This window comes from Acinonyx jubatus, chromosome C2 (assembly GCF_027475565.1).
Source record: "Acinonyx jubatus isolate Ajub_Pintada_27869175 chromosome C2, VMU_Ajub_asm_v1.0, whole genome shotgun sequence".
Lineage (NCBI taxonomy): Eukaryota > Metazoa > Chordata > Mammalia > Carnivora > Felidae > Acinonyx > Acinonyx jubatus.
The window spans coordinates 134,196,105-134,222,308 of record NC_069384.1 but is presented as its reverse complement, the minus strand read 5'-3'; the positions used below and the strand labels follow the sequence as shown (position 1 = coordinate 134,222,308).

Genomic DNA, 26,204 nt, shown 5'->3' with positions numbered 1-26,204 from the left:
GCTAGAAAATAGAAGCATGTTTGAACCATTTACTAATTCAGGAAACCCAGAAAAAGAATCAGGATAGGGAAAGAAAAAGAGTTGAAATGATTAGCCATCTCTGGTATTCCTGTAAGAGTGAAACCATTGCTTATCATAGTCTTATTGTAAGAACTCAAAAATGTATTAAGAACTGACTTATTCACTGCCACAGCACACGAATTTCAAGACCCTAAATGAGGAATATGGCCTCTAATACCTACATATTTGAACAGATATGTAATATTGTGATTTATAATAATAAATATGTATTTGGAGAATTTTGTTCTTTAATCGTATACCTGATGAGATGCTATAAGGAAAGACAGACCTGGTGTACCTTATTTCCAAACACTGAATAAAGACTGACTTCAGAACTTCTTCCTGTTTCAATCTGAGTGCGATGATCTACTGATATGAGACAGAAGCCCTGGTTTGTGGTCTACTCATTTATTCCTGCATTTACCCAAATATATGTATTACGCACGGGTTCTCTAGATACCCACACCAAGACCAGTATCGTGGGAAGAACACAAAGACAAAAGTTTGTGACATAGACTATGTGCATAATGTCTCTCTGGAAAGAGGGAGACATACATTTATACATATATACATATGCATGTATGCATGTATGTGTGTTTATGTGTATGTTACTAACACAATGACCTGTCATAATTCTACCGCACTTTTCAGTTTGCAAACTCTTTTTATGTACGTTAGTTTTCTTGAGCTCACCTACCTGATGGGGGATAGAAGCAGAAAAATGTTCAGCTTTAGCCCAGAAAGCTGACCTATAGCCTGCATAGTTTTGATAAGGATCAGAGCTGGTTGCTACATTTGTTTTTTTTTTTTTTTTAGTTTATTTATTTATTTTTGACAGCGAGCAAGCATGAGTGGGAAAGGAGCACAGAGAGGGAAACAGAGAACCCAAAGCAGGCTTCGTGCTGTGGCGCAGAGCCCCGACATGGACGTGGGCCTCAAACTCAGGATGAGCTGTGAGATCATGACCTGAGCCGAAGTTGGAAGCTTAACTGACTGAGCCACCCAGGTGCCCGTGGGTGCTACCTTCTTAAAGGTCCCTTGACTGCTTGTACATCTCACGTATAGTTAATACTGAGCTGAATGATAAGCACCAAACCACTCTGAAGAAAGTAGTTTTATAAGAAGAAATTCAAAGAAACATTTATGATCCAATACTCCTTGAATTTCCCCTCCCCTTTGAGCACTAAGCGTATAATCACCAGCCTCATACAGCAGAAGTGCAGCTCTTTCTGTCTACGGGTCCTGTTCCCGGGCTACTTAAATAAACTAACTTGCACTGGAAAATGTCTCATTGTTGACCATTGTGCTCAACGATCCCACATACAACTAACTCTCTGAGGTAGGTATTTTGTATTATTTCCATTTTATAGATGAGGAGAATTTCTCATTCTTGTAGATTTACTGTGAAATGACACATGAGGTATCCCATATTTTTAAAAAGATGAAAATCATTATTATTCCTCCTCCTATGACAGAGTTTAGTAACTTTGACTAAGGTGTATTTTTTTTAAGCTCTGAATTCATAGAATGTTAACAGAATATTAATAATGTGTAGTACAAAAAGGAAGGGTTATGAGGTAAAATAAATTTATGCAACATTTGGGTTAAATAAAGTTTAATCGGTTTCTCTGGGATTTCTCTGAGTTCATTCTGTGCTAATTGACCTTGTCAGTCCTTCAGAATGGGATGGAGTGGCTTCATGTCTCAAACTTTATGACAATAGAACCATTTATTGCTCAGAGTATATGGTCTGACCCGTGAATGTATTTGGAAACTCTGGTACGAGCATATTATGAGTATATTTCAGCTTCAGCATTTTCTAACTGTGAAGTGTGTCCTCTTACTGAGAAACCCTGGCAACCTGAAGTCATATTAACCCCCAGTCGGTCACCTGAAACCCAGAGGTTCCCTATCAAAGGATTGAGAACATTATGCAATTAAAATCTAATTTTGTGCCGCTTGCTCTCTAAATACCCAAATATTTTTAAACACACAAGGTCAGACTGCAGAGATCATTTGACTTGAGAATTGGACATTCTTTATTTCCTCAATTTTCATAAGCATGATTTACCATTAGACTTAGAAAATACGAGGGAAATCTGAATTTTAGGAATAAACTACTGTAACATTGTGTGTCAACTATACTCAAAAAAAAAAAAAAAGAATAAACCTTTTGCTCTTTATGGCAAAAAAGTAAATTAAAATTTTTTTTTCAGAAGAGTGAAATCTTGCTCTGAAAACATGAAAGCATTTCTGTCTTCTAGAAACCTTTATCAAAATAGAATAGAGCATTGGCAACATTTTAAAAACTGATGGCGTTCAATTTTAGTTTCTCATAACTACTAGTAATATAAATTGTTTCTGATGATAGTTAAAGCACTGTGTTGTATTGCTTCAGCATTGAGGTTAATTCCTTCTCAATGGACCTCCCTGGTCCATTAGGAATGGCCTAGGTCTAAATAAATTCACAGATGTGATGAGGATTGAAAAAGGATAGGAATGTGGAAAAGGACAGAAAGGACAGAAAGGACTGAGTTGTTACTGGTTTAGGACTGTTTATAAACCAGGGGTATTAAAGTCACAGAAATTCCTGAGACTTTAAAACCTGGCTACTCGATGTGTGGTGGGGAGACCAGCAGCCCGGACTTCACACGTGGGCTAGGTCTCAGGCTCTGCCTTAGACTTACGGAATTAGAATTTGTATTTTATTTCTTTTTTAAAAATGTTTATTTTTGAGAGCCAGCGTGAGTGGGAGAGGAGCCTAGAGAGAGGGGGGACAGAGGATCTGAAGCAGGCTCTGTGCTGACAGCAAACAGCCCAATGCAGGTTCACGAACTATGAGATCATGACCTGAGCCAAAGTCGGACACTTAACAGACTGAGCCACCCAGGCAGCCCTAGAATCTGTAGTTTAATACAATCCTCAGATGATTTAAGTGTGCACGAAAGTTTAAGATCTTGTGTTTAGTGGCTCAGTCAGTTAAGCGGCCGACTTCGGCTCAGGTCACTATCTCGCGGTCCGTGAGGTCGAGCCCCGCGTCGGGCTCTGTGCTGACAGCTCAGAGCCTGGAGCCTTCTTCAGATTCTGTGTCTCCCTCTCTCTGACCCTCCCCCATTCATGCTCTGTCTCTCTCTGTCTCAAAAATAAATAAACGTTAAAAAAAAAAAAAGATCCTGTGTTTAAAAACAGCAACAACAAGCAGCCCGGGTTTCCCTCACCAGGGTCCATTTTAATGTCTGGAAACATTCATTTTAGTAAAGCTTTTTCTCCCTTTCTCTATTTCATGTATTCCCAAGAACAAGAATCTACAGATAAGGGTTATCTAAAAAAGTTTTTATAATCCTTTATACAAAACCTGAAAATGTAGAGTTTGTCAATTCTACGTCCTTGAGGAAAAATTGGTATAGTTATTGAAATAACCAGCTCCCGATATCATAAGACCATTTTTTTCTTTCCAACTGCATGAGGCTTGGCTTGTAAATTTTAAGCAGTTAATAACCAGAGAGCCTTTCAAATGAATCAGCTTTTATGATGTTTCATCCAACAAGGATCAGGAGATTTAGGATTAAAATTGTCAATGAAAATTTGAAAATGATATCTCACTTATCTCACTTAATCCTTTTCTTCCCATTCTAGATTTCGGGGCTTTTATTTTTTTCCTTTTTTTTTTTGGTCTCTGGTACAGATACACTTTTAGGCATCCACAATGGATAAACGTACTCCAGCCAAAGGATTAAAAGATAAAAAAGCTTCTCCCTATTACAGTATACTCTCATCTCTAACCTTTGTAGCAGACCATCTATTTTCAAGTTCAGCATGTCGTAGCTTTGGAAATAGAGATAGCTTTGAGAAAGAATATGAGGATGCATTTCAGCTACAAATGGGAGCTACTGACCAAGAAGCAGTCTAGCCGAGGAGGCAGAGCTCGGGAAGCAGGCTGCCACTGTGATGTTTATGTGAGCATCACAGACTGTATTGTAGTAAGCAAGAAGCATTGATAATTACCACATCTCCATTTTTCAGCTAATTCCATTTGACATGACCATGTCTGAGAAGGGTATGATGATTCATTGAAGCGTTTTATTCTAGTTAAAAAAAAAAGTTTTTTTTTACGTTTATTTATTTTTGAGGGAGAGAGAGACAGAGTGTGAGCCGGGGGAGGGGCAGAGAGAGGGGGAGACACAGAATCCGAAGCAGGCTCCAGGCTCCGAGCTGTCAGCACCGAGCCCGTCGCGGGGCTCGAACACACTAACCGCGAGATCATGACCGGAGCTGAAGTTGGTCGCTTAACCGACTGAACCACCCAGGTGGCCCCACTTAAGTATTTTAATAAATGTTTTTGTAAATCGCACTGTTTGGTTTTAGATGTGAGGGTACAGATGTTATTGTACAAGACATTTTTCTTCTCTCTCTTTTTTTTTTTTGGCGGTCTAAAATCTTCAGTGAGGGGGTATACTCCATAGCGCATAGTAATGGAGAGATACAGAGATACACCAGGGTAAGGTGGGGAGGTCCTCCTTACCCCCAGCACTCAGCATTTGAGCATGTGACCTAACCTTGTGGATTGGATTCTCCCTTCAGGGACTGTGGATCAGAAGCAAACAGAAGGTTAGGGCTCTCTCATAGCATCTACAAAGACAGAAGCATGTCTAGGCCATCTTTGCAACATGTCAGCAGCAGCTGTGCTTCCTGCACTGGGACACGTGGAGCTGCCTTGGATCATGTTCTTTCCAAGTCTTGTTCTCTCTCTAAGTCTGCAGGTCCTGCTAATGAATTCCTTTTCTGATTTTGCTTGCCGCTAAGAATCACGACTGTGACAGAAATATCGCCTCTTCGTTAGACTTGAATCGTATTGCTATCAACTCTGCATAGCTCATCGAGGTAAGTTTGAGCAATGGCTGCAGTCTGAGAACAGCCCCAAGTAAGCAGTAAGAGTGGAGGACGTGGTTATAAATGGTGGTAGTTATCAGCTGCAAGAACCTACTAAGAACCAGACTATGTTACGTATGTCCACTTCAGTAACTCTAAAACTTAAAACCACTGAGGGCTAGTACTACCACACCCATTTTACAGATGAGGACACTAAAGTTTCTTGTATAAAAAGTCACTGAAGTCATCTTGGCCAAAATCACATGCCTAGTATATCCCTGAAGCAAGATTCAAATCCAAATCCTTCTAACTTAAATCAGACTGATTATATTCTATTCCGTATCCTTAATGGAGCTCTTTAAGGACTAATTCAATGTCATTAATTGAACTTTACAACTGATACTTAAAATCATATATCCCTACCTTAATTGGGATGTACATAAATACTCGGGTCTTCTCACACATTTTTGGCTGGGAATTTATTTAAGTCTTCTTATGGTAAATAAGTAAAGACCCCCCCCCCCCCCCCACCAAAGAGATCATTCTGAAATCTTTCTTGGCAGCCAAAACAAAAATTTTAATTTAAAAAGCAACTTGGACTCAGTTGTGATAGGTCTCTTTAATGTATTGTTGAATCTTGTGCTTGAAGCACCGTGTCTAAGTTCCATAAAAGTGTTCTTTATCCCAACAAGCTTATAGGGTAGATGTTAAACTTGTCACCTGTATTAGCCTTGAAAGGGAAATCTGTGTGTGTGCAATTATGAGGCTATGTGAAAGTTACTAATTTTTCTGAGACTGACTCAAATATAAGGTGTGGGCTTTTTTAGTTTGAAGATAGGCAAAAGCACACAATTTGTTGTTCAGCACTACAAAACTACAGCTACACTTTAAGGGCAATACTTTTTAAGCCATTTCTTAATACCTTCCCCATATAAAATCGTAAGTATCACTAGTCACAGCTCATGGTACTTTCTTTATTAGAAGGAACTGTCATAATAAAATGAGAATGATGGCTATAATAGCTACTATTTATTGAGAATTTATTAAGTGCCAGGCACAGTATAAAATGCTTCACATAGATTTCCTAATTTAATACTGGCAATCTTAATGAGGGAGGCACTACTATTATTGCCCTTTTATAGGTATCGAAAATGAAGCAAGCAGAGCAAAACATCTCCCCCTATTCTCTGGATCACTGCTTCAGAGAATTTTATGCTTCTCTGTGGCCTTAGGATGAAGTCCAAACTCTAAAGCTTAGCATGAATGGTCTATAAAGATCTGGTCCCCGACTACCTGCCTCTTTAGCCTCATCATTTTACTACCCCATTCATCTTTTATGCTGGTTTTTAGTGAACTGTTTCATATAACCACGTTCCTGCTCCCACCCATGCCCGTACCTCAGCATCTACAGAGACAAGACCTACTCATCCCTTCAAACTAGTTCCTCTTGGAAAAGCCTTTGCTGATATTCCAGCTAGATCTAGCTGCCTCTCCTCTGTGCATGTTCCAGTTACAGAACTATCACACTGTCATATATCTATTGAACTATTTGTCTCTTTTTCCTACTGGACTTCAAGTTCCATGACATTAAGTATAATATTTGTTTTGGTTTTCTCCAGTGTCTTACCCGGGACAAAGCAAGCATGCAGTGGGCACTCAAAAATATTTTTTGAATGCACAACCAAATCTTAAGTGATCACCCTATTCATTCTTCTCTCAATCTCACTGCCTGAAAATATTTGCTACACAGCCATTTCCTATAATTTCATAATATTCAAAAGTATTAGAAGGAGTTCTACATAAGGAGTTAGAGTATCTAGGTTCTTGTCCCATGACGGTCATTTAGTAAATGAATGACCTTGAAGGTTGATTCATTCCACATTTCCCCCCCCCCCCGACATTTGCCATGTTCCAGGAACTATATACCACAGGGACACCACAGTGAACACAGCAGACCATACCCTTCCAGCACGGAGCCTGCATAGCCTAGAGCAGGATTTCTCACGAAGTCTAAAATGCCATGAACCAATAAGCCAAACCTCAAATCCCTTAAAATACAGTAAAGAAGCACATAAAAGTAAAAATAACAGCAGGCAAATCAGTTCAAAATCAGCCTCTGGTATAATTAGTCCATGAGTATTAATTCCACCTTCTAAAAATAGATATAGATAAGTGATATTACAATCTTTTAAAAATATTAACTGTGCTTTGATCTGATACAAAATACCGGAACTCTCTCTAACTCTAAGTAGTAGACCTGCCAAGGACAAAAAGTGGAAAAAATCATTTCAAGGCAATTAACAGTGACTAGAAAGGAAGTTCTATTTTATCCCTTGGGAAGACGAATCTGTTCTATACATCTAATGCTAGTCACAACATAAAGAACGTGTCTCTAATCAAACTTTATTTGTGTGAAGAATTTTTGATTCATGGTAACTGGACCAAAAAAGGTAAAACATAATATTAGTGTACAAATTACATAGTAAAAACTAAATGAGCCTAGACTCTCAGCTGCTTCATTAAAAGATTAGGTAGCGAAGGTCATAATTATTTAATTTGTGTCCAAATCTCAGCTGGAGAATGTTTTGAATGAACAATGAGGTAAGTAATTTTAAGGGAAGGGAAAGTCCTTGTAGCCAAGCCTAGAAACTTGATATTGACAGGCAGAGTTAGCATACTCCCTTTCAGATTGTCTTCCAAGAGGTGTTTGGACAGGAAATCTAATTTTCTAAAGATACAGATTCAGTAATCCTTACTATAACTGAGTAAAACATATCAATTCTTTGACAGACTGTGCCTCCTGACACATCCTTTTTCTTCAAACTCTTTGACATTGGATGGTTGCTGCTGATGGTTTATGTGGACACTGAATTATGACAAAAATAAGCACACAATACTGGGTTTGTTCTTCCATTAAAGTCATCAACGTGGAAACTGAAATAGACTTTCGAGTTATATGGTGAGGTTTCTCATGCTCTAGGTGAGGAAACGGAGGCCCACAGAGGTGAATGAAATTACTGTAAATCTCACAATTGGTTAGTGGTAGAGCCATGATAACAGGAGAGTTCTGTGGCCCCAGCCCAACGTTCTTCTCATCACTGTGTTACGTATTATGCTCTCTTTGTGGGTTGACTTCCAGCTCACAAGCTCCCATTCATTACACTGAACCACAGCACCAAGTTTAAGAGTACAAGTGGTAGGGGGCAATACTGAAGTCGTTCAGATGGTTGGCTTCTTTTTCTTGGAAAATCATTACCTCTGTGTGTTTGTGGGAAGAAAAACAACAGCTAGTTTGTACTTCTGTAGCAGAACTGGTGTGCTGGAAAGGACACAAAAAAGCTTTCCTCATCTAACTAAATTTGAGAGCGTGAATAAGCTGAATTTCCCCATCTGGAGCCTCTCAGACTAGACTAGCCTTACAAATTAATATGAGTGTATAGGTCTGGGGCCCGAAGGAAATTAGGTCAGGCCCAGAAAGGAATCAGGTGGCTGACCACAAGCAAGAATTTTAATATGGATTCAAAACAAAGGGCAGAGATCTAATGCGGCAATTCACTGAATACCATTAGGACTATATCAGAGCGTGTGATGAGGGAGCCTTCAGGACAAGAAAATAGAAAGGGAAACAACACTAAAGGACAGAAAATGTCTTAATCCAAGTATAATCCAGACTTTGATTCTTCTTTTAATCAACTCTTCTCTTTCCTCACCATGCTGTCTTCTCCTCTCCCTCTCTCCCTCTCTCTCTCATCTCACCTCATATTGTCTTCATGTAGGATATTTTTGCTTTCACTCTGCCATTCTAGCTCTCCCTTTACTTCATTTCTGAGAATTGAGATCCATAGCAAGGCACAGAAGAAGTACTTTGATAAGGAGAATAAAACCAGTCTGAGATGAACATTATCAGAACACAGTCCTTGCTTTGGTGTAGTTTAGGGTCAAAATTGAGACGTGTATGTAGGAGCATTTTTAGAAGACTTTAAGGAGAGTCTGTTTTCTTAGCGTCTCCAGCTCGTTCTCCAAAGATATACTTTGGAGGCTTTGTATACTGCCATGCAGCGAGAGGACGGCATTATGAGAGCCAACCCAGGGATGTTCCAGATGCATCCTGCCATTAAGTGCTGGTGTGAAAAGTTAGAGCATTTTTCTCTCTCAGGAATCTCTTGTGGCTTCATCCCTGTGCAAAGGTCTGTGCTTCCAAAAGTTCAAGATTGATTTTTTGGAGACAAGAAGTGAAGAATTTTCTAGCCAACCAAGAAACAGATTCTTTTGACGAAATGTCAGATTAAGAAAAAAAAGAATTCTACATGGGGTACCATGACAATTCTCTAAAGGCAATGACTATGAGAATAATGCAGATATTTTTGGATAGAGGGTTATAGCCCTCGGAAGTTTCATTTTCTGTACAGTTCTTGTGGTTAGCATAAATTTAAAAATGTGTTCATGTGCAGAACATTTCAGATTCATTTATGCAGAATTATGTAGCACACGGAAAAGTCTCCCTTAAATTCCCATGTATAATGGGGACACAAAATTCTACAAATTATATCTGTAAACATCCAGTCCCCTCTATCATTACACATTCTCAAAGTATACTAGATATGGAAAGTGTGTTATTATAATACACTCACTCTCTGTCTCACTGCAATGATTGGCCATAGGCCAGTTGCCCAGGGATTCAATGGTATTAGCCCTGCATTGGATATGTCAGACAAGATCACACATTACTTACCTATCTTCTACAGCCTTGCTGGTCATTTTAAACATTTAGTCCCTTGAAAGCTTAACCCATTACTCTCTCTCTTTCTCTGTCTGTCTCTCTCTCTATATATGCATACACACACACACACACACATATACATATATATGGATTTTCCAGAAAACTTTCTCAAAAGAAATCACTTGTATCATAGACCCTGTCCCCCCACACCCTTCCCCTCCCAGTCCCTAAAAAATATTAGACAAATCGACAGTCAGAGGACATAATTATGGAATCATCTTTCACTTCCTCCAAATTCTAGACAAACTTCCTTTTCACTTAAAAATGGAAAATGTGACAAACATAAGCCCTTACCAACTTCCCACTTCAGAAGGCTGTTGTCTTCCCTCTCCATTTTTCCAATGACATACCAGATACACGCCATCCAGTGTGCAAGGAGTGCAAACATGGACATGAGCAGAGTCAGGACGATTGTGCTGTGCTGGGAATAGCGGTCCAACTTCTGCAGGAGACGCAAGAGACGCAGCAGCCGGACGGTCTTCAGGAGATGCACGAGAGACACCTGTGGGAGGAGACCGAGCGGCACCGCGTGGCTCATGGGTTCACTCCGCATCATAGCGGTTGCTTTAACTTACAGCCATTCTGGAAAGTTCTTGAAGTCAAGCATAATCATGACTCCAACGCGATGGTCATTTTTATGACCTTGCCAATGTCGTTTCTCGACATAATGCTATCAAGAGGTGATAGGATAAAGGATGATTAGACAGTTTACTTTCCTTGAATTGGTACTTATTTTCCTTAAGGTTTATCTTTTTTTCTCAACCTATTTGACTGAATATGATTTTGTATATTCTGATACACAACTGAAACACATTATGGTCTCAGGATTGAACATAAGGTGTCTCCACTTCTTACACACATTTTCTTTCAATTCCATGTCCCTTCCTCCATGCAGGAGTGACATCATAACAATAATTTAGACACACTGAACCCTGTGAAGTGGTAATAAAGGTAACTTTAAAAAAAAATAGTGATTAGATGTACCAAACTTGAGTAAGATTTACTCACAAATGCCAGTAATACCTCCTGTCTCATGTGCTGCACTCTCTTCTTTGTAACATCATCGACTGACAGAAAAAACTCACGCCTGAAGCATATACTTTCTGAGCTCTCTGTCAAACACACAGGCTGAGGGAACCAAAATCAAATGGAACACCGTTTTTGAAAACTCTCCTAGGTCTTGTCTTTGGACACACTAAAACAATACACTTGTGGCCAAGGACTTATTTTCCTGACTTCAGTGCCCAACACAAACATGTGCACCACTGGTGTCCACAAGAGTGGTCATTGTCACTATTAACAACAGATGTGGTGCCCTAATGCATACTCTTTCACACCCTCGAATAGCCTCAAGGAGCATTCTAAAATAGAAACGGCAAATAAAGTATGACCTCATCCGTAAATAGAGTTTAACAAAGTACTTGACCTTTTCTAATTTGGAGGCCGGAGGAAGGAACTATAAATACAAGGGAAGAAAGTGGTTTGTATGACTATACCTAAGAACAGTATTTGCTCTAAGGACTCAATCATAAACACGGTCGGCATCTTCTGGAAGTTTGCCTTTATAATTATCTGGAGTCAGTTGACATCTAGCTCCTTCCTCCATGATCTATTTCCCCTTCTGTCGAAGAAAATTGTACCTGGAACAGTGCTTGACACATAGTAAGTGCTCCGTAAATACGTGTTAAATGAGAGGATGGTTAATAAGATGGAAAACGCTCTAAACTCAATATAATAGAAATTCAATAAAAACCTTTTCAATTGTAATCTCACGAATTATTCTATACTGAAATATAATAAAATCATAAGGTCAGCTGAGGAACTTGCCAGCTACCTGTGCTTTGATTTCTTTTTCTCATTCTTCTGTGTCAAATCTTATTTTCCTCCCTTTCACAGCCCAGTCCTCATCTGTCATTTCTCCAGCTGACTGTAAACCAGATGATTTCCTGCCAGGACTTTGCAATATCTGCCTCCTGGCTTAGAAGAATTACTGGGGGTGGAGTTTATTTTATAGGAGAAGAGTTTGATAGATGCATGACAATTTGGTACTTGAAATGAAACCTCAAAAAGTCCCAAAAGGAGGAAGACAAGTTGATTAACATGTATTGAGGTCTTTCTGGGTGTTTGACACTCAGCAAGGTATAGTATAGAAATGCTTTTCAGGCTGCTGAGAACCTTGTAGGGATTTTTATGCTTATTTTGCTTATTTTGCCTATTTTGATGTCAATTTCCCCCAAGGAAGTCACTCAGATGGTAAGTGATTAAGACTGGGATTTCTACTTTGCCTTTTTCACTCTGTCATATTTTCTATGTCTCATGCATAACTTTGTCTCTCAGAGTGCCTTTCATAGTGACTTACACACACTAAATTTTATTAAAGAAATGTGGGAAGTATATATAAAACATTTACCATCAGCAATTATGGGCAGAGTCAAAACTAAAGCATCCAATACATTTCTGATGGTTGTAATGAGTTTTTGAATACCATCTACAGAGATGTGCTAACTGGATGTATTTTAGATCTGGAAAACCAACATCTGTGTTTGCTTATTTATTTCTACCTTTCTTTTTACAAGTTTGTGCAGTATAACAATAGCATAGCTTATAAACTTTTCCTCATAACTTATGTTGTCTTGGGAAGTAAATATAATACTTTGAACAAATAGAATATTTCATCATGACTAACTTATTTGGGGCAGAGCAAATTTATATGCCAACTGGTTAATGATCATACGCTCACTCCTGTGAGACACAGAAAAATTATCATTGATAAGAGACAGATTCCATTCTTTCTTCCTCTTTTGTCTTTCTTTCTAACATAGATGTTTATTTATAACTTGCATTTATTAGGTATTCATGACAGGTTTCATGAGACAGAATGAAGAAAGGGAGCAGGAATGTAGTGAAAGTGTACAAGTACTTAAAATTCATCAAAATATGAGAATTAGACTTTAAAAAAATCCTTTGTGTTAATTTTAGACAATGAGCATGTTAATGGCAGATAAACATGTATTTTAAAATTTTGTATATTTTACAATACAATTATATAATATATATTTTAAATTATCCTATTTGTTCAGTGCCCAAAGAGAAATGGAACGTAAAAAAAATTATTAGTATTTAGTCACAAAGCAGCAAGTTAATTTAGAGAGGGGTCTATCAAACATGATTCATTTAACAATTCTCCAGGAGAATGTGGAAAATTTTTCTTAGTATTTTGTGAATTATATACTTCTTTTGAAATTTTTTTGGATGCAGTCTTGCAAATACCTTGTTTTAAGTCATTACATGTTCATTATAGTACACTTATCTAGTCAAATTCAATTTTCAAAAGCACTTTTAAAAGCCTGGATAACAATTCTCTGTAGCACTGATTGATATTATATACTAAATTTTTCCCCAGAGGTTTCCTTTCAGTTGACTTATAAACCTCTTAAAGATGTTGATACCCTCAACTTTCCATCTTAAGGAAAAAATGGTAAGGAAAAGAAAAGAAAAATGCTATTGTATAGACAATTACCAAATGCACAAATTTGTACTGAATAGTCAGGATTACAGTTCAGTCTTCATCCCAAAGTCAATAATGACTGTATTTGAAACACTGATCATTTTAATACTGAAAACTAAGCTTTTAAATTCCTGATAGAGAATCTCAAGGTCTTGTCAACTGAGTAAGAAATAGGCTTCATTTGAACTAATGTTTAGTAAATTTTTGCCTGCTAAAATTGGTTACTCTAGCAGCAAATTGCATTACTGGCCCCAAAATGCTATTATACCTCCCTAAAAGTCTCTCTATTTATAAGGGAGCACTTAATGCTTTTACGAACATCAATCGTTAAATAGTAAAAATAGCTACTACAATGAGTGGACACACTTTCTTTCCTGTGATGAGACATGAGGATAAAGGGAAGAAAAGAGATGTTACAAACATCAGTAAAAATCCAAAAGAGATCTCAAGTTCAAGTGGCCATTGTATCATTGTGTCATTTCTTCCCCATCCAACATTTTTACAAAGACTTCTAAGAAGTGGTTGAATTCTTTTAACTTCGGTACTACTCGGTATCTTGATTGGTCTTTTGTTTTGCTAATGAAGAACTCAAGAGGTAGAGAGTAAAGGTCATAAAACCAGAAGAAATCTCAAACTCTCCACTAAACTTCTGAGGCAAAATACCTGCCAAAGTAATACAAAGTAATGCTCATTACTTTTGGTTTCCTTACCAAAGGATTTCTTCTGTGAGCGAGTATTGATGATAAATGCTTTGGGTATATCCTGGTTCTAGATATTTAAATAACTAAAACAGGTCATGTAAATTCCAAAAGGAAGTAACTTCCTCAAGTGGAGAATTTGGCCTGCGTACCATTGGTCACTTTGGTGTCTTTATTCAGGAGGCCACAAAGTCCTGGACATACAAACTGCTACAAACACTTAAAACCTGAATGCGTGGAAAATAAACACAGGATTAAAAATAACCTTCAAAGTCATGTGGAAGGGAGCTCTTTACTCACCACTGTGACGTTGAAAGCATACAGGAGATCAAAAGGCAGGGCAGCAATTAAGTCAATGATGAACCAGGTTGTAACATAGTGGATGCAAATTGATCTTGCTTCAAAGATAACTTGGCCAGACTTGCTGACATAGGTTGTTCGGAAATTTAAAATAATATCTGCTTGAGAAAAAAAGATAAGAGAAAAAGAAGGAAGGAACAGAGAGAAGAAGAAGGAAAGACGAGGAAAGAAGGAAGGATGAAAGAAAACAAGCATGCAGCAGGGGGGGGGGGAGGAAAAAATTGTATAAAATTACATAAAATTAGACAAACGATAACCTCTCAATGTATTTCTGACTGATAATATCTGAAATACTCCTCTTGACAAATCCAGTTCAATTCAACAAACAGGTATTGAAGGGTGAAGAAAATAATATTTTCTGAGCGCTGAATACACTCCAGACATCGGACCACATGTACCAAAAGTAACATGAATAAAAATAACAATAATAACAATAGTCATCATTACTAAATGCTCACTAGTACCAGGCACTGTTCTGAGAACGTAGCAGAGGTTATTTCACTTACTCCTCAGAACATGTTCTTAAGTAGATGATATTATCTCCATGCTAAAGAGGCAAAAACCAAGTCTCAATGAGGAAAAGTAACGTATCCGTGATCATAATGTCAATGGCATCAAAGAGGATTTTACACACAGATAATTTTTAGTCTCTGTTCTTTTCTTAAATACAGGGGCGCCTGGGTGGCTCAGTCGGTTAGGAGGCCGACTTCAGCTCAGGTCCTGATCTTGCAGTCCATGAGTTCGAGCCCCGCGTCGGGCTCTGGGCTGACAGCTCAGAGCCTGGAGCCTGCTTCATATTCTGTGTCTCTCTCTCTGACCCTCCCCTGTCCATGCTCTGTCTCTCTCTGTCTCAAAAATAAATAAACGTTAAAAAAAAAATACAATTCTATTTTATTTTGTGAACAAAGTTTAACTAATCTCTCTGTGGACACAGAATTCATCTCTGCCCTAAAGGCACTTATATTAACAAAACACTGGAAGTTACTTTGTTTGGATTTCTAGGTTAAATTTTCTCATTCCATTTTAATGGATGATGTAATCATTTTCAACTTTTCCCTGCATCATTCTTTTATTATATTTTTATTTTATATTCTATTTAATATTTATATTTACTTTAAATTTATATTATATTTTATTATTTATTGAACTTTTTACAATCCATGAGGCCCTCAAGGGCACTGGTCAAATGACAGCCATAGCCACAAGGATCGTCTTAGGCTCACTTCTGCTTCTATGACTAAACATCTCTGTGTCTGTTGTATTAGTCTCTGGGTTACATATCATTAAAGCACTGGAAAACATTACCTTTCCCTTCGTTTGTTTTTCAGTTGACTACAGCCAGGCCATTGGGAATTTCAGGATTGCTGCATACATGTAAGGGTGATAATGGTTGAGCATTTTATGGACTAGTGAATCCAATGTAAACATATCTCTCTGTGAAACTTTGTTCTTGGGAGGTGCCATGAGCCACTGACTCAACGATTAAAGGAGGGAATGTGGGAAGTAAATATGCAGGTCAAAGAGAACAGGAATTGGGAGAGTTATGAAGCAAATGTAAAGCTCTGAGCTACATGGTTATTGGGTGAATTGGAATACTCTTTATAGCTAATTTAAACCCTTGAAAATAAGTAGAATAGTGTTATATGATGATAAAAACTTGATATCATGATCATGATGATGACAACGATAAAACATACAATAATGTGCACCTTGTATGTCATTTTTACTTTTCATTTCATGTTCACATTTGTGGTAGGCAGAGTTCAAAGATGACCCTCGCTTTCATATGGTCTTCTCTCCTTAAGTGAGGGTAGAGCCTGTGAGCATTATCAGATATCATGCCATGATGCTGTTGTAGTATATGGCTAAAGGGAGATTAACCTCAGTGGCCTGACCTGATCAGGTAAGCCTTGCACAAGCCAGTTTTCTTCAGCTGGTGGTAAGGGACTGGAAGAAAGCAACCGCCACATTGTGGAAGGGCCATGTGGCAGGGAATGGCGGCCAGTCTCCAACTGCTGAGAGTGGCCCCTTGCTGACATCTAGCAACAAATGGGGACTTGTGTCCTATAACCCTAAGGAAGCAAATTCTTCCCACAGCCACATGAGTTTGCAAGAGGACCTACGCTCCAGAAAGAAACACAGTTTAGCTGACATCTTGAGCTCAGTCTTGTGAGGTTGAGCAGAGAATTCAGCTAGGCCAGACCTAGATTTCCCACCCACAGAAACTGAGATAATCAATAGCTGTTGTTTCAAGCTGCCAAGTTGGTAGTAATTTAAAGTGAGGCAATACAAAAACAAATACAACATTTATTCTGCATTAGGTTCTCATTATAGCCTTGCAAGGAGAGATAATATAGGAATTACAACAACAGATTACTACTACATTTTTATAGATACTACCTTAGCATGGACCCAGTACTGTTTGGGGTCCTTTAAAATCATAATCTCATGGACTCCTTACAACAATACTAAGAGGTAGGCCCCTTCAATATCCTTTTTTATAGATGAGGAAACTGAGGCCCAAAGGAACGCAAACAACTTGTCCAGAGTCACATACATGGTGTAACTGAAGCATAGGATTACACTTCTTTAGCTAGTTAGTGAAAGAACACGACCCCAATCCAAGTCTCCTAATTTCCAATTCAGTGCTTTGGCTTTTGGTCCCTTAACAGAGGCCAGTCACATCTCAGGTCTGGAAGCAAGTTCTAGGTGACTTAAAAAGAAAACAATAATTTTTCCAGTCTTTTGTGAATGATCTAACTTTTTAAAATGGCATTATTAAAAGTCATATGTTTGTTGAAAAATAAAAATACTAAAAAACTTTTATTGCTAATACTGAGAATATGAAAGTAAGGAGCAGTGGCTAAACCATTCAAAAAGGATGAAAACAATGCCAAGGTGATTTCTATGCAGAGTAAAAGTGCTACCATGGCAAAGTATCAATGCATCATTTAAGCATGGCCACCAAGAAGGAGCAGGAGCACAGCGGAATACCATCAGGCTGTTAAGGTAGCATGTGAACTTCTCATTCTTTCTCTTAACTTTCTGGGCTCATGTATTTGTTTATTAGCAAATCAATTTAACAGGTCAGGCCACCGGCTGTTGAAATCAAGCAGAGATTTCAACTTGATGGTTTCTAAAAGAAAGCGCAGGTTAGGCATTTGGGTTTTCATCTCATGAGTAAGAAACCCAGAGTTGTTTACCAAGCCCTTGAGTGATCTGTGGTTTCCATAACTCAGGCTGAGATAAGTCTGCATGTTCATTGTAAGACTGGAGGGACAAATTCCTTGCATATTTACCAACTGATCACCAGTTCTACCACAAATTTCACAGAAAACTCACTGCCACCATCCAGGATGCCACCCTCCACATTCCTGGGGCACTCCATGAATGGCTGAATGAGTGAAATGATTGGTCTTTGGTTGGTTGACACAGCAGACATTTTTGAAACTGTGTAGTAAATTATGTGTTTGACTCAAAAATAAAAGAGGTGCAGACTTCTGAACAGAAAAGATATTTTTGTGGATGAGTCATTACAGAATATCAGTTTAGCTTTTAAAAAAGCTTTAAAAAAATAATTTGTTACTCATTTGAGTTAATTGGGTGAAAAGAAGATATGCTAATTTTAGGTTTTAAAAAGAAGTAATTATGAGACTTTTATATTTAAATACTAATAATAGTAAAAGAATATAAAAGGGACTTTTTTAGAATCTATTTTTTACAAATCTATTTTTGAAATACATGAATTCTTTAGGTTTATTTTCAGAGAGAAAAAAACCTAAATATATATTATATTCTAAGATTTCTAGGACTATGGTCCTATCGTGCAAAGGCTCTAGGTTTATTCAATGATCAGTATTATTTTTGGATAGTTGATTTATAAGAAACCTACTTTTGTCATATGCATAAAAATAGGCATAATTCTGGTGTATTATAATTTACAAAACATTTCCAGGCATTCATTAGTTCATGTGACAAAACCAACTCTTTCAGGTGTACTATTTTTACCAAAGACTCAGGAGATTTAAGAAACTTATTTAAAGCCATGAAGATAGTAAGCAACAGAAAAACGGGACATCTATTGACAGTTGATTCCATTGTCTTTCCATTATCTTAAAAACTTACCACACTTCCAAATATATTTTGGAGGGAATAACAATAGGTTGGTGCAGGGGAGTGATTTTTTTCTTTTTTCTTTTTTAAAATTTTTAATTTTTTGAGAGAGAAAGAGGACAAGCAGGGGAGGGTCAGAGAGAGAGGGAGACACAGAATCTGAAGCAGGCTCCAGGCTCTAAGCTGTCAGCAAAGAGCCCAATGTGGGGCTTGAACTCATGAATTGTGAGATCATGACCTGAGCTGAAGTCAGATGCTTAACCGACTGAGCCACCCAGGAGCCCCAGAGAAATGCATTTCTGATCAGTGGAAATGCCCTTAGATCTAACTCCATATCAGCACCACCCAGGTAAAAGAATGTTAAATAAGAGTCACAGAATTGAAAATAAGGAAATTAGTTGTCTCTTGATCTGTCTAGGGACAATGGAGAATACTGTTTTCTCTCTACTGATAAGAATATGGTATTGGTGTTCGAGGACCAGGAGAATCCAACGCTCGTAAATATTCCCTTAAATGGAAGGGTAGAGATGGCTAGACTGTACTCTAAGAGTCAGGGAAGCACGGAATGAATTCGATTCTGATGAGGAGGACAAGAGCGCTCCTTCCAGATCTGGTGTCCCTCGGTAGAGAGTCACGGAGGCAAAGTGGAGCTTGGCCAACACTAGCTGCAGCTTGTCTCACTTCCCTTAATGGTTTTGTCTCTTTGGCAATTAAATCAGTGACTCATTCAAATGTTACAGTAAGAATGAGGTCTCCTCCAGACAATCCACAACCTACCTGAAAGACAACAGTAGAGTTTCTATTCTGACACATCTTGAAAACATAAGTGTAATGTGTCTTTGACTTTATGTTGAAAAATACATGAAAGCATACTCAGTAATATCCAATTTTTTACATGTAATTTTCTCATTAATTCCATTTATTATTAATACGTGCAACTGTCTATAAATACACACACACACACATACACAGTTTGAACCAGGAAAAGTATTCTAAAAACCATAACAAATTAATTCATAATTCACCACCTCAAAACCTTAAAGTCTCATGTGTTTGTGCATGCATAAATAATCCCTTGTAATACATGGTGCCAGTATCAGGTGTAATGAGTAAATAAGCAGGGCAATAGAGAATGATCATACATATTGTATGTGGCTTATAGAATTTCCCAAAAATTGGTCGTAATATACACCACCAAAATGAGGTGAAATATAAATGAATTCTCTGATGATTCAGATGGCACTTAATTCCTTTCAGGATAACCAATTTGCCTTGTTGTATTTCAGTTCTACATAGCATGATTACAATAAAGACAAATAATGGAGAGATGGCTGTGTACATATGCGGTTTTCATATTGTTAAGGCCTCCAAAAATAAGTATTTCATTTAGCTTTTACACTAAAGGGCTATGTATGTGGCTAAAAAGGCAGGAAGGTTGAATCCATTTTTTCCAGTTGGATTTCTTCAAGAACTGTGTAATTAGAAAGTAAAAAAAAAGGGGGGAGATGAACTTGATATGGCACAAATTAGATTTCTTTTCTTTACTGGTACACATGCCAGATGGGAAATAATTTAGAAATCATATTGGCTTACTTGTTAAAAAGTAAATTAAAACATAATGGTGTGCATGCAAGCATAACTACCACATACAAATAATTAATATCTTCATTTAGCCATTTCTTTAAAAATTAATCAATGTAGTACAGCGTGGGTGGAAGGATATTTAACTAAACCAGCTGCCGACTCATATTCTAAAGGAACCCTGTCTTTTTCATTGCTTGTGAGGCACTCTGAACACAGTATGATGTCACAGCAAACTGAGCTAGAAGGTGTGGGAAGATGAACTGAGAGCTAATTAATAAAGAAGTTTGAGGGACTAATAATCCTAAGAATGTAATTGATTGCCCATGTTAGCGGAGGAGATTTTCATAACTATTCGAGACTTGCACATTCGTCAGTATTTGTTCCTCTTGCTTACTTTATTTTTTAAAATTTATTTATTTAATTTCAAGTTAGTTAACATACAGTGTAGTATTGGTTTCCAGAGTAGAACCCAGTGATTCATCACTTACATATAATACCCAGTGCTCATCTCAACAAGTGCCGTCCTTAATGCCCATCACTCATTTAGCCCATCCTTCCCACCCACCTTCCTCCAGCAACCCTCAGTTTGTTTACTGCATTTAAGAGTCTCTTATGGTTTGCCTCTCTCTGTTTTTATCTTATTTTTCCTTAATGTTTATAAAAGTGCTATCAACAATAGCCAAATTATAGAAAGAGCCCAAATGTCCATTGACTAATGAATGGATGAAGATGTGGTATATATAAACAATGAAATACTATTCAGCAGTCAAAAAGAATGAAATCTTGCCATCTGCAACAACGTGGATGGAACTAGAGTGTATCATGCTAAGCAAAATAAGTCAGTCAGAGAAAGACAAATATCATATGATTTCACTCTTTTGTGGAATAGTCTTGCTTACTTTAAATGAGAGATCTGTGGAAAAGAAAAAGCAGCTGACTCAGCAAGAAGTAACGTTTAAGAGCAACTGCCTGAAGAAGAAGGCAAGCAGGCACATCAAGGGGTGTTTGATGCTGGTATTAGCTTCTGTTTTGTACCAGTGGCCAGCATTATCATGGTGGGTCCCTATAGTGGTTTTGACCCTCAACATAAACATCACTTGGACCCATAGAGAAGGGAAGGGGCCTAAAAGTCACTTTCCTCTAATAGCTGCCTTTCTCCTTATTACTCCCTTTCCTTGGTTCTAGTTTTGTCCTTAGTAGCAACACAGAATACATTGTTCTCTCCCACCCAAAACCCCTTTCTATAAATATTAGACATCAGTCATCAAGTTCTCTCTGTGGCCCAGGCTGAGTATCTCCATTTTGTTAAATGGTCTCTTACTGATCTCAGTCCTGATGCTTTTCTCTAGCTTGGTGATTTTCACAACAAAATCTCATGGAAGACAGGATTTGGGCGTTCACTTTCTCCTTTCCTCCCTTCCTCTTTTCCAGCTGAGCTTTTACTCATTTTTAAGTGATGAGGCACACATGTCCATTTTTATTTTGAAAAGGAATTTCAAGTCCTTAACACAAAAAAGAAAATTAAAGAAATCTATTCAAGTATTTAAATACTGTCCTTTTGGAAGGAAGGTACTGAAAGGGTAGAAGAATATACCAAAATATGCCACTTTGGCATAAGAACGATTTTGAGCTGAAGGCAATTGAGAAGCAAAAGAGAAAAGCTCCCTGCACTCCCCCCATTTGCCTAAAAGCAGGGCATAAAGGTGTCGCTTCTCAAAGGTGTTGCTCCTCTCCTGTCTACCAGGAAGGACAAAAGTTCATCCCCAGATCGTAGCCTGGCTGGTGTGGTGGACAGTGGGAAATACGTTTACTGCCACCAGTGTTTCCAGAATTCTCATTACTCCACTATCTTACCAACCCTTGATGTTATTAGACCTTAAAGTTTTTGCCAATTGCGTGGGAATACAATGCTACAGATAACACATTTAGAATTGGTTCCATTTCTAGTAATGCAGACTTAGTAAGTTGTTGGCAAATCTTTGAAAAAAACTTACATTACTATTAGTTGAAGTAAACTATTGTCAACTCATATCTCCACTCATTCTTCACACAGACTGCTCCCGAATGACTGCTCCTATTCTTTATTGAGAGGGCTAAGGGTGCCTGGCTGGCTGGGTCAGTTAGGCATCCGACTTCTGCTCAGGTCATGATCCCACAGCTCATGAGTTCGAGCCCCACAACATCGGGCTCTGTGCTGACAGCTCAGAGCCTGGAGCCTGCTTCAGATTCTGTGTTTCCCTCTCTCTCTGCCCCTCCCCCACTCATTCATGTTCTCCCTCTCTCTCTCTCTCCCCCTCTCTCAAAAAATAAACAAACATTAAAAAAAAGTTCATTTGTAAAAAAGAGAGAGAGCTAAAGCGTGGCTGTCCCTTTTAGCTATGCAACATCCTTAAGCACTATAAAAAATAACCCGATTGATGATCCGTTGTGCTCTGCCCTGTGCTGTGCCCTTGGCATGTAAAGATGGACAAGGAATGCAAAAGAAGCATGGCTTTGCCTGGGAGCCACAGACTCTCATTTTTACAACTTGTTGTCCTTCATCTTTCAGTACATAAGTAAGCCCCATCTGTGACTATGCTGGCAGGTGCAAAGAGACAGCACGCACTCCCAATACGTGTCTATTAAACCCACCATTTACTGTCTCTAAACTAATGATTTTATTATATTGGCTTTGTCCATTGCTTTCATTTTATTGTATAAAGTTTACCACTTCAAAAGACTTCCACCTCACATGTACAATTGGTATGTGTAAAGCCTACCAATTTTGGCTCCCGATAAATGATTCACACTGTTTCAGTGCTATGTAACTCTAAATTAGATACTGAACTTTGAACTTACTGGATCATTTTTTAATAAAAATAATTTAATGATTAAAAATAAATCTACTGAAAGACCATGACTCACACATATGTCACTTAATTGTAGAAATCCTTTTGGCATACTTATTCTGTCCTTAGTTATAGTTGCCAGGTGGTAAAATTTCTAAATTTAAAGTACAGTAGAGGGGTGCCTGGGTGGCTCAGTCGGTGAAGCATCTGACTTCGGCTTAGGTCATGATCTCATGGTTTGTGAGTTCAAGCCTGCGTCGGGCTCTGTGCTGACAGCTCAGAACCTGGAGCCTGCTTCGGATTCTGGGTCTCCCTCTCTCTCTGCCCCTGCCCTGTTCGCACTCCGTCTCAGTCTCTCAAAAAGTGAATAAATGTTTAAAAAATTTTTTTTTAAAATAAAGTAAAATAGAAACTAGAAGGATTATCGTATCTATAAATACCCAGTTGTGAAATTTTAAGGAACCCTAAACACTCGAGCTTATTAATTTCATATGAAATAAATATTGATTACCTAAGTAATAAAACCTAGAATTGATGAAACTTGAGATAAACACAAAATGTGTTGATATGATTAATGTTTGCCCCAAAGTGAAACCCAGCACATATATACTCATTAGAGAGAAAAATGTTAGATTAAATAAGGGTTTTATAGTTACATATTATTTTACATTTTAATTGGGACTTTCACGATCACTTTTATATTTGAGGAAAATAATATCTTTACTTACTATTTATGGTAGTTTTCACTGCTGTTTAGCAAATATTTCTGGTTCTCTACCTCCTGGTATGATTATCTTTCCCTACCACCTGAAGAGACCGTATGTCTCTGTGATTTGCTTTGGCTGTAATTATAAGCCGAAGTAGCCTGAAACACTTTTGGGCAAAATTTTGAGAGCTAGTGTGTAATTCCTCACATTTTCTTTTCCCTGCTTTGATGATCATGGAAATATGAGGGAAGATAGGATCTCTGTCAGCCTGGGTTTCTGAGCAACCACAGGGGGCAAAGATCACGGCTGACCCACAATGGACACATAGCGTGAGGGAGACATAAACCTTGTGTTATATCCCACTGAGATTTTGAGGTTACTTGTTACCACAGCCCATCCTGATACGTATTCCTAAAGGCTATCGAGCAGAGTGGCTAAGAGTGAGAATCTGGAGTCCCATCTCGTGGGTTGTAACCCACTGAGCAGGTATCAGCTGCATTTAACTTGCCCATGGTTACCCAACTAGAAAGTGGGGGAGCGGGGATTCATACACGTCTGTATAAATACCTGTCTCTATTCATACCTGTCAGTCTGTATAAAACCACAAAGCATTTTTTATTATAATTCTTCCCCTTCTTGAAGCCTAAGAACAGAATTCTTATGGTGAGATATATGAACTACTTCTTGAGCTCTAGGTAATTCTTAGAGTCATAAGGAGATAATATGTAGTATTTTGACTGTAGGTTGCCATTTATAAAATTATTCAGCATATTTAAAAAATGTTTTAATTTGGGAGTTTATTATTTTTGAGAGAGCACAAGTGTGGGGGTGGGGGCAGACAGAGGGGGACAGAGGACCCAAAGCAGTCTCTGCACTGACAGGTTGACAGCAGCAAGCCCTATGTGGGGCTCTGACTCACGAAACATGAGATCATGACCTGAGCTAAAGTCGGACGCTCAACCGAATGAGCCACCCAGGTGCCCCCAAAATGCACTGGTCTTAAGTGGACAAGGTAATGAATTTTCGCAAAGTTGACCATCTTGGTCATCACCAATGGATAGAGCTATAACTAGGACCAGAACACCAGAAGCCTCCTTTATGATCTTGTCCAGTGATCAACTCCTGAAAGATCACTATTGTCCTTATTACCATTGATTATTTTTGCTTAATTAGGAACTTTATATAAATGGATCATACAGTATGTATTCTTGTGTATGGATTCTTTCACTACACATTGCATATGTGATTTTTATCAACTTGGTATCACATTCACTGTTTTTTATTGCCATATAAAATTATATTTTATATATATATTTTATTATATATATAATATATATAATATATATTATATACATATATAAATACATATTTCATTGTATGACTATATAGAAATTCATTTCTTAATTTTATCGTTGGTGAAAATCTGGGTTGTTTCCAATTTGTTACAGTTAATGCTCTTAGAAATACACACACACACGCACACACACACAAACATCATACCTTTCTTTGTATAGTTATAGGTAGACTTGTTGAGTCTACAAGCAGAATTGCTGGGTCATAAAGTAATTACATAAGTTACTTTAGCAGATGCTGGCAGAGTCTAATAAAGATCGTACTAATTTGCGTTCCTACACACAGTGTATGAAATTTCACGTTGTTCCATATCTTCCTACAACCCTTGGTAATTTGTCTTCTCATTTATTTTAATTTTTTGCACTCATTTTGGTGGTGGTGAAATTATTTTTGTTTTCCCAATGATCCCATGCATGTGCTAACTGCATACTTGGATACCCTCTTTCATGAAGTGTCAGTTCAGGACTTTTGTCTAATGAAATAGGTTTCCCTCCTTTTTCTTTTACAGATTTGTAGGAATTGTTAGTATACATTCTGATTATGAGTTGTGTTCTGTTTAAGTAATTGATGCCTATGCCAAGATTACTACGCTATTCTACCATGATGTCTTCTGGGAGTTTTATTTTTTGACTTTTACGTTTTCTCTACAGTCCATATGCTGCAAGTGATTCTGTGTGTCGTGTGACGCAGGAGTCAAGATTTATATTTTCCCAGGAGGGAATCTGATTGATCTAGCACCAGTTTAGAAAACATTACCATTTCCCCCAAAGTATTCTAGTCACGGTTTTGTCATAAATCAGGTGATCATATATGTACAGATCTGTTTCTGGTCCCTACATTTGTTCCAGCGGCCTGTCAGATACCAGCTTTTCCAGCACAGAAGAAATGGATATGCGTAAGCTCTATCAAAGTATTCTCAAATGCATTTAAAATGTGACTAATACGTTTGACGTTTAAAGCACAAGTTGATTAGTCACAAATCTGAAGAATTATATTTAAAAAACTAAAAAAAAAAACCCTAAATGGAAAAAACATTCAGTATTTGAAATAATGGAGGCATGCTTAAGAGAAAAATAGATTCTCACTTTAGCACATTATGATTTCATAGCTATTTTTATGAGTGTGATCTGTAGAAATTGCTCATATATTTGTGTTATGCCATAATTGCATTTCTACTTGTGGTTTCTATAATTTAGTCTACTTTTAGTCTTGTGAACAGTAAAATCATAAAAAGATCAATAGTGTCAAACCACACTTATCTGATTTCGGCAAGATATGAGTAGGATCAAGCAATAATGACAAAGTTGGGGCACAGAGTGGTTCTTTGCTCTAGTTGTATTATAA

At 37.8% G+C, this 26,204-nt stretch overlaps 1 protein-coding gene across 1 annotated transcript in view; it reads right to left on the bottom strand.

The window, feature by feature from the left end:
* The window catches only part of KCNH8 (potassium voltage-gated channel subfamily H member 8), a 352,744-nt gene that overhangs the window by 100,502 nt on the left and 226,038 nt on the right, over positions 1–26,204 (bottom strand). Inside the window, exons 6-7 of the mRNA XM_053221505.1 lie at positions 14,216–14,373; positions 10,004–10,211 (exon numbers count right to left, since the gene is read on the bottom strand). Of these exons, the coding sequence (XP_053077480.1) occupies positions 10,004–10,211; positions 14,216–14,373 (366 nt within the window). The remainder of the gene's footprint in view (positions 1–10,003; positions 10,212–14,215; positions 14,374–26,204) is intronic.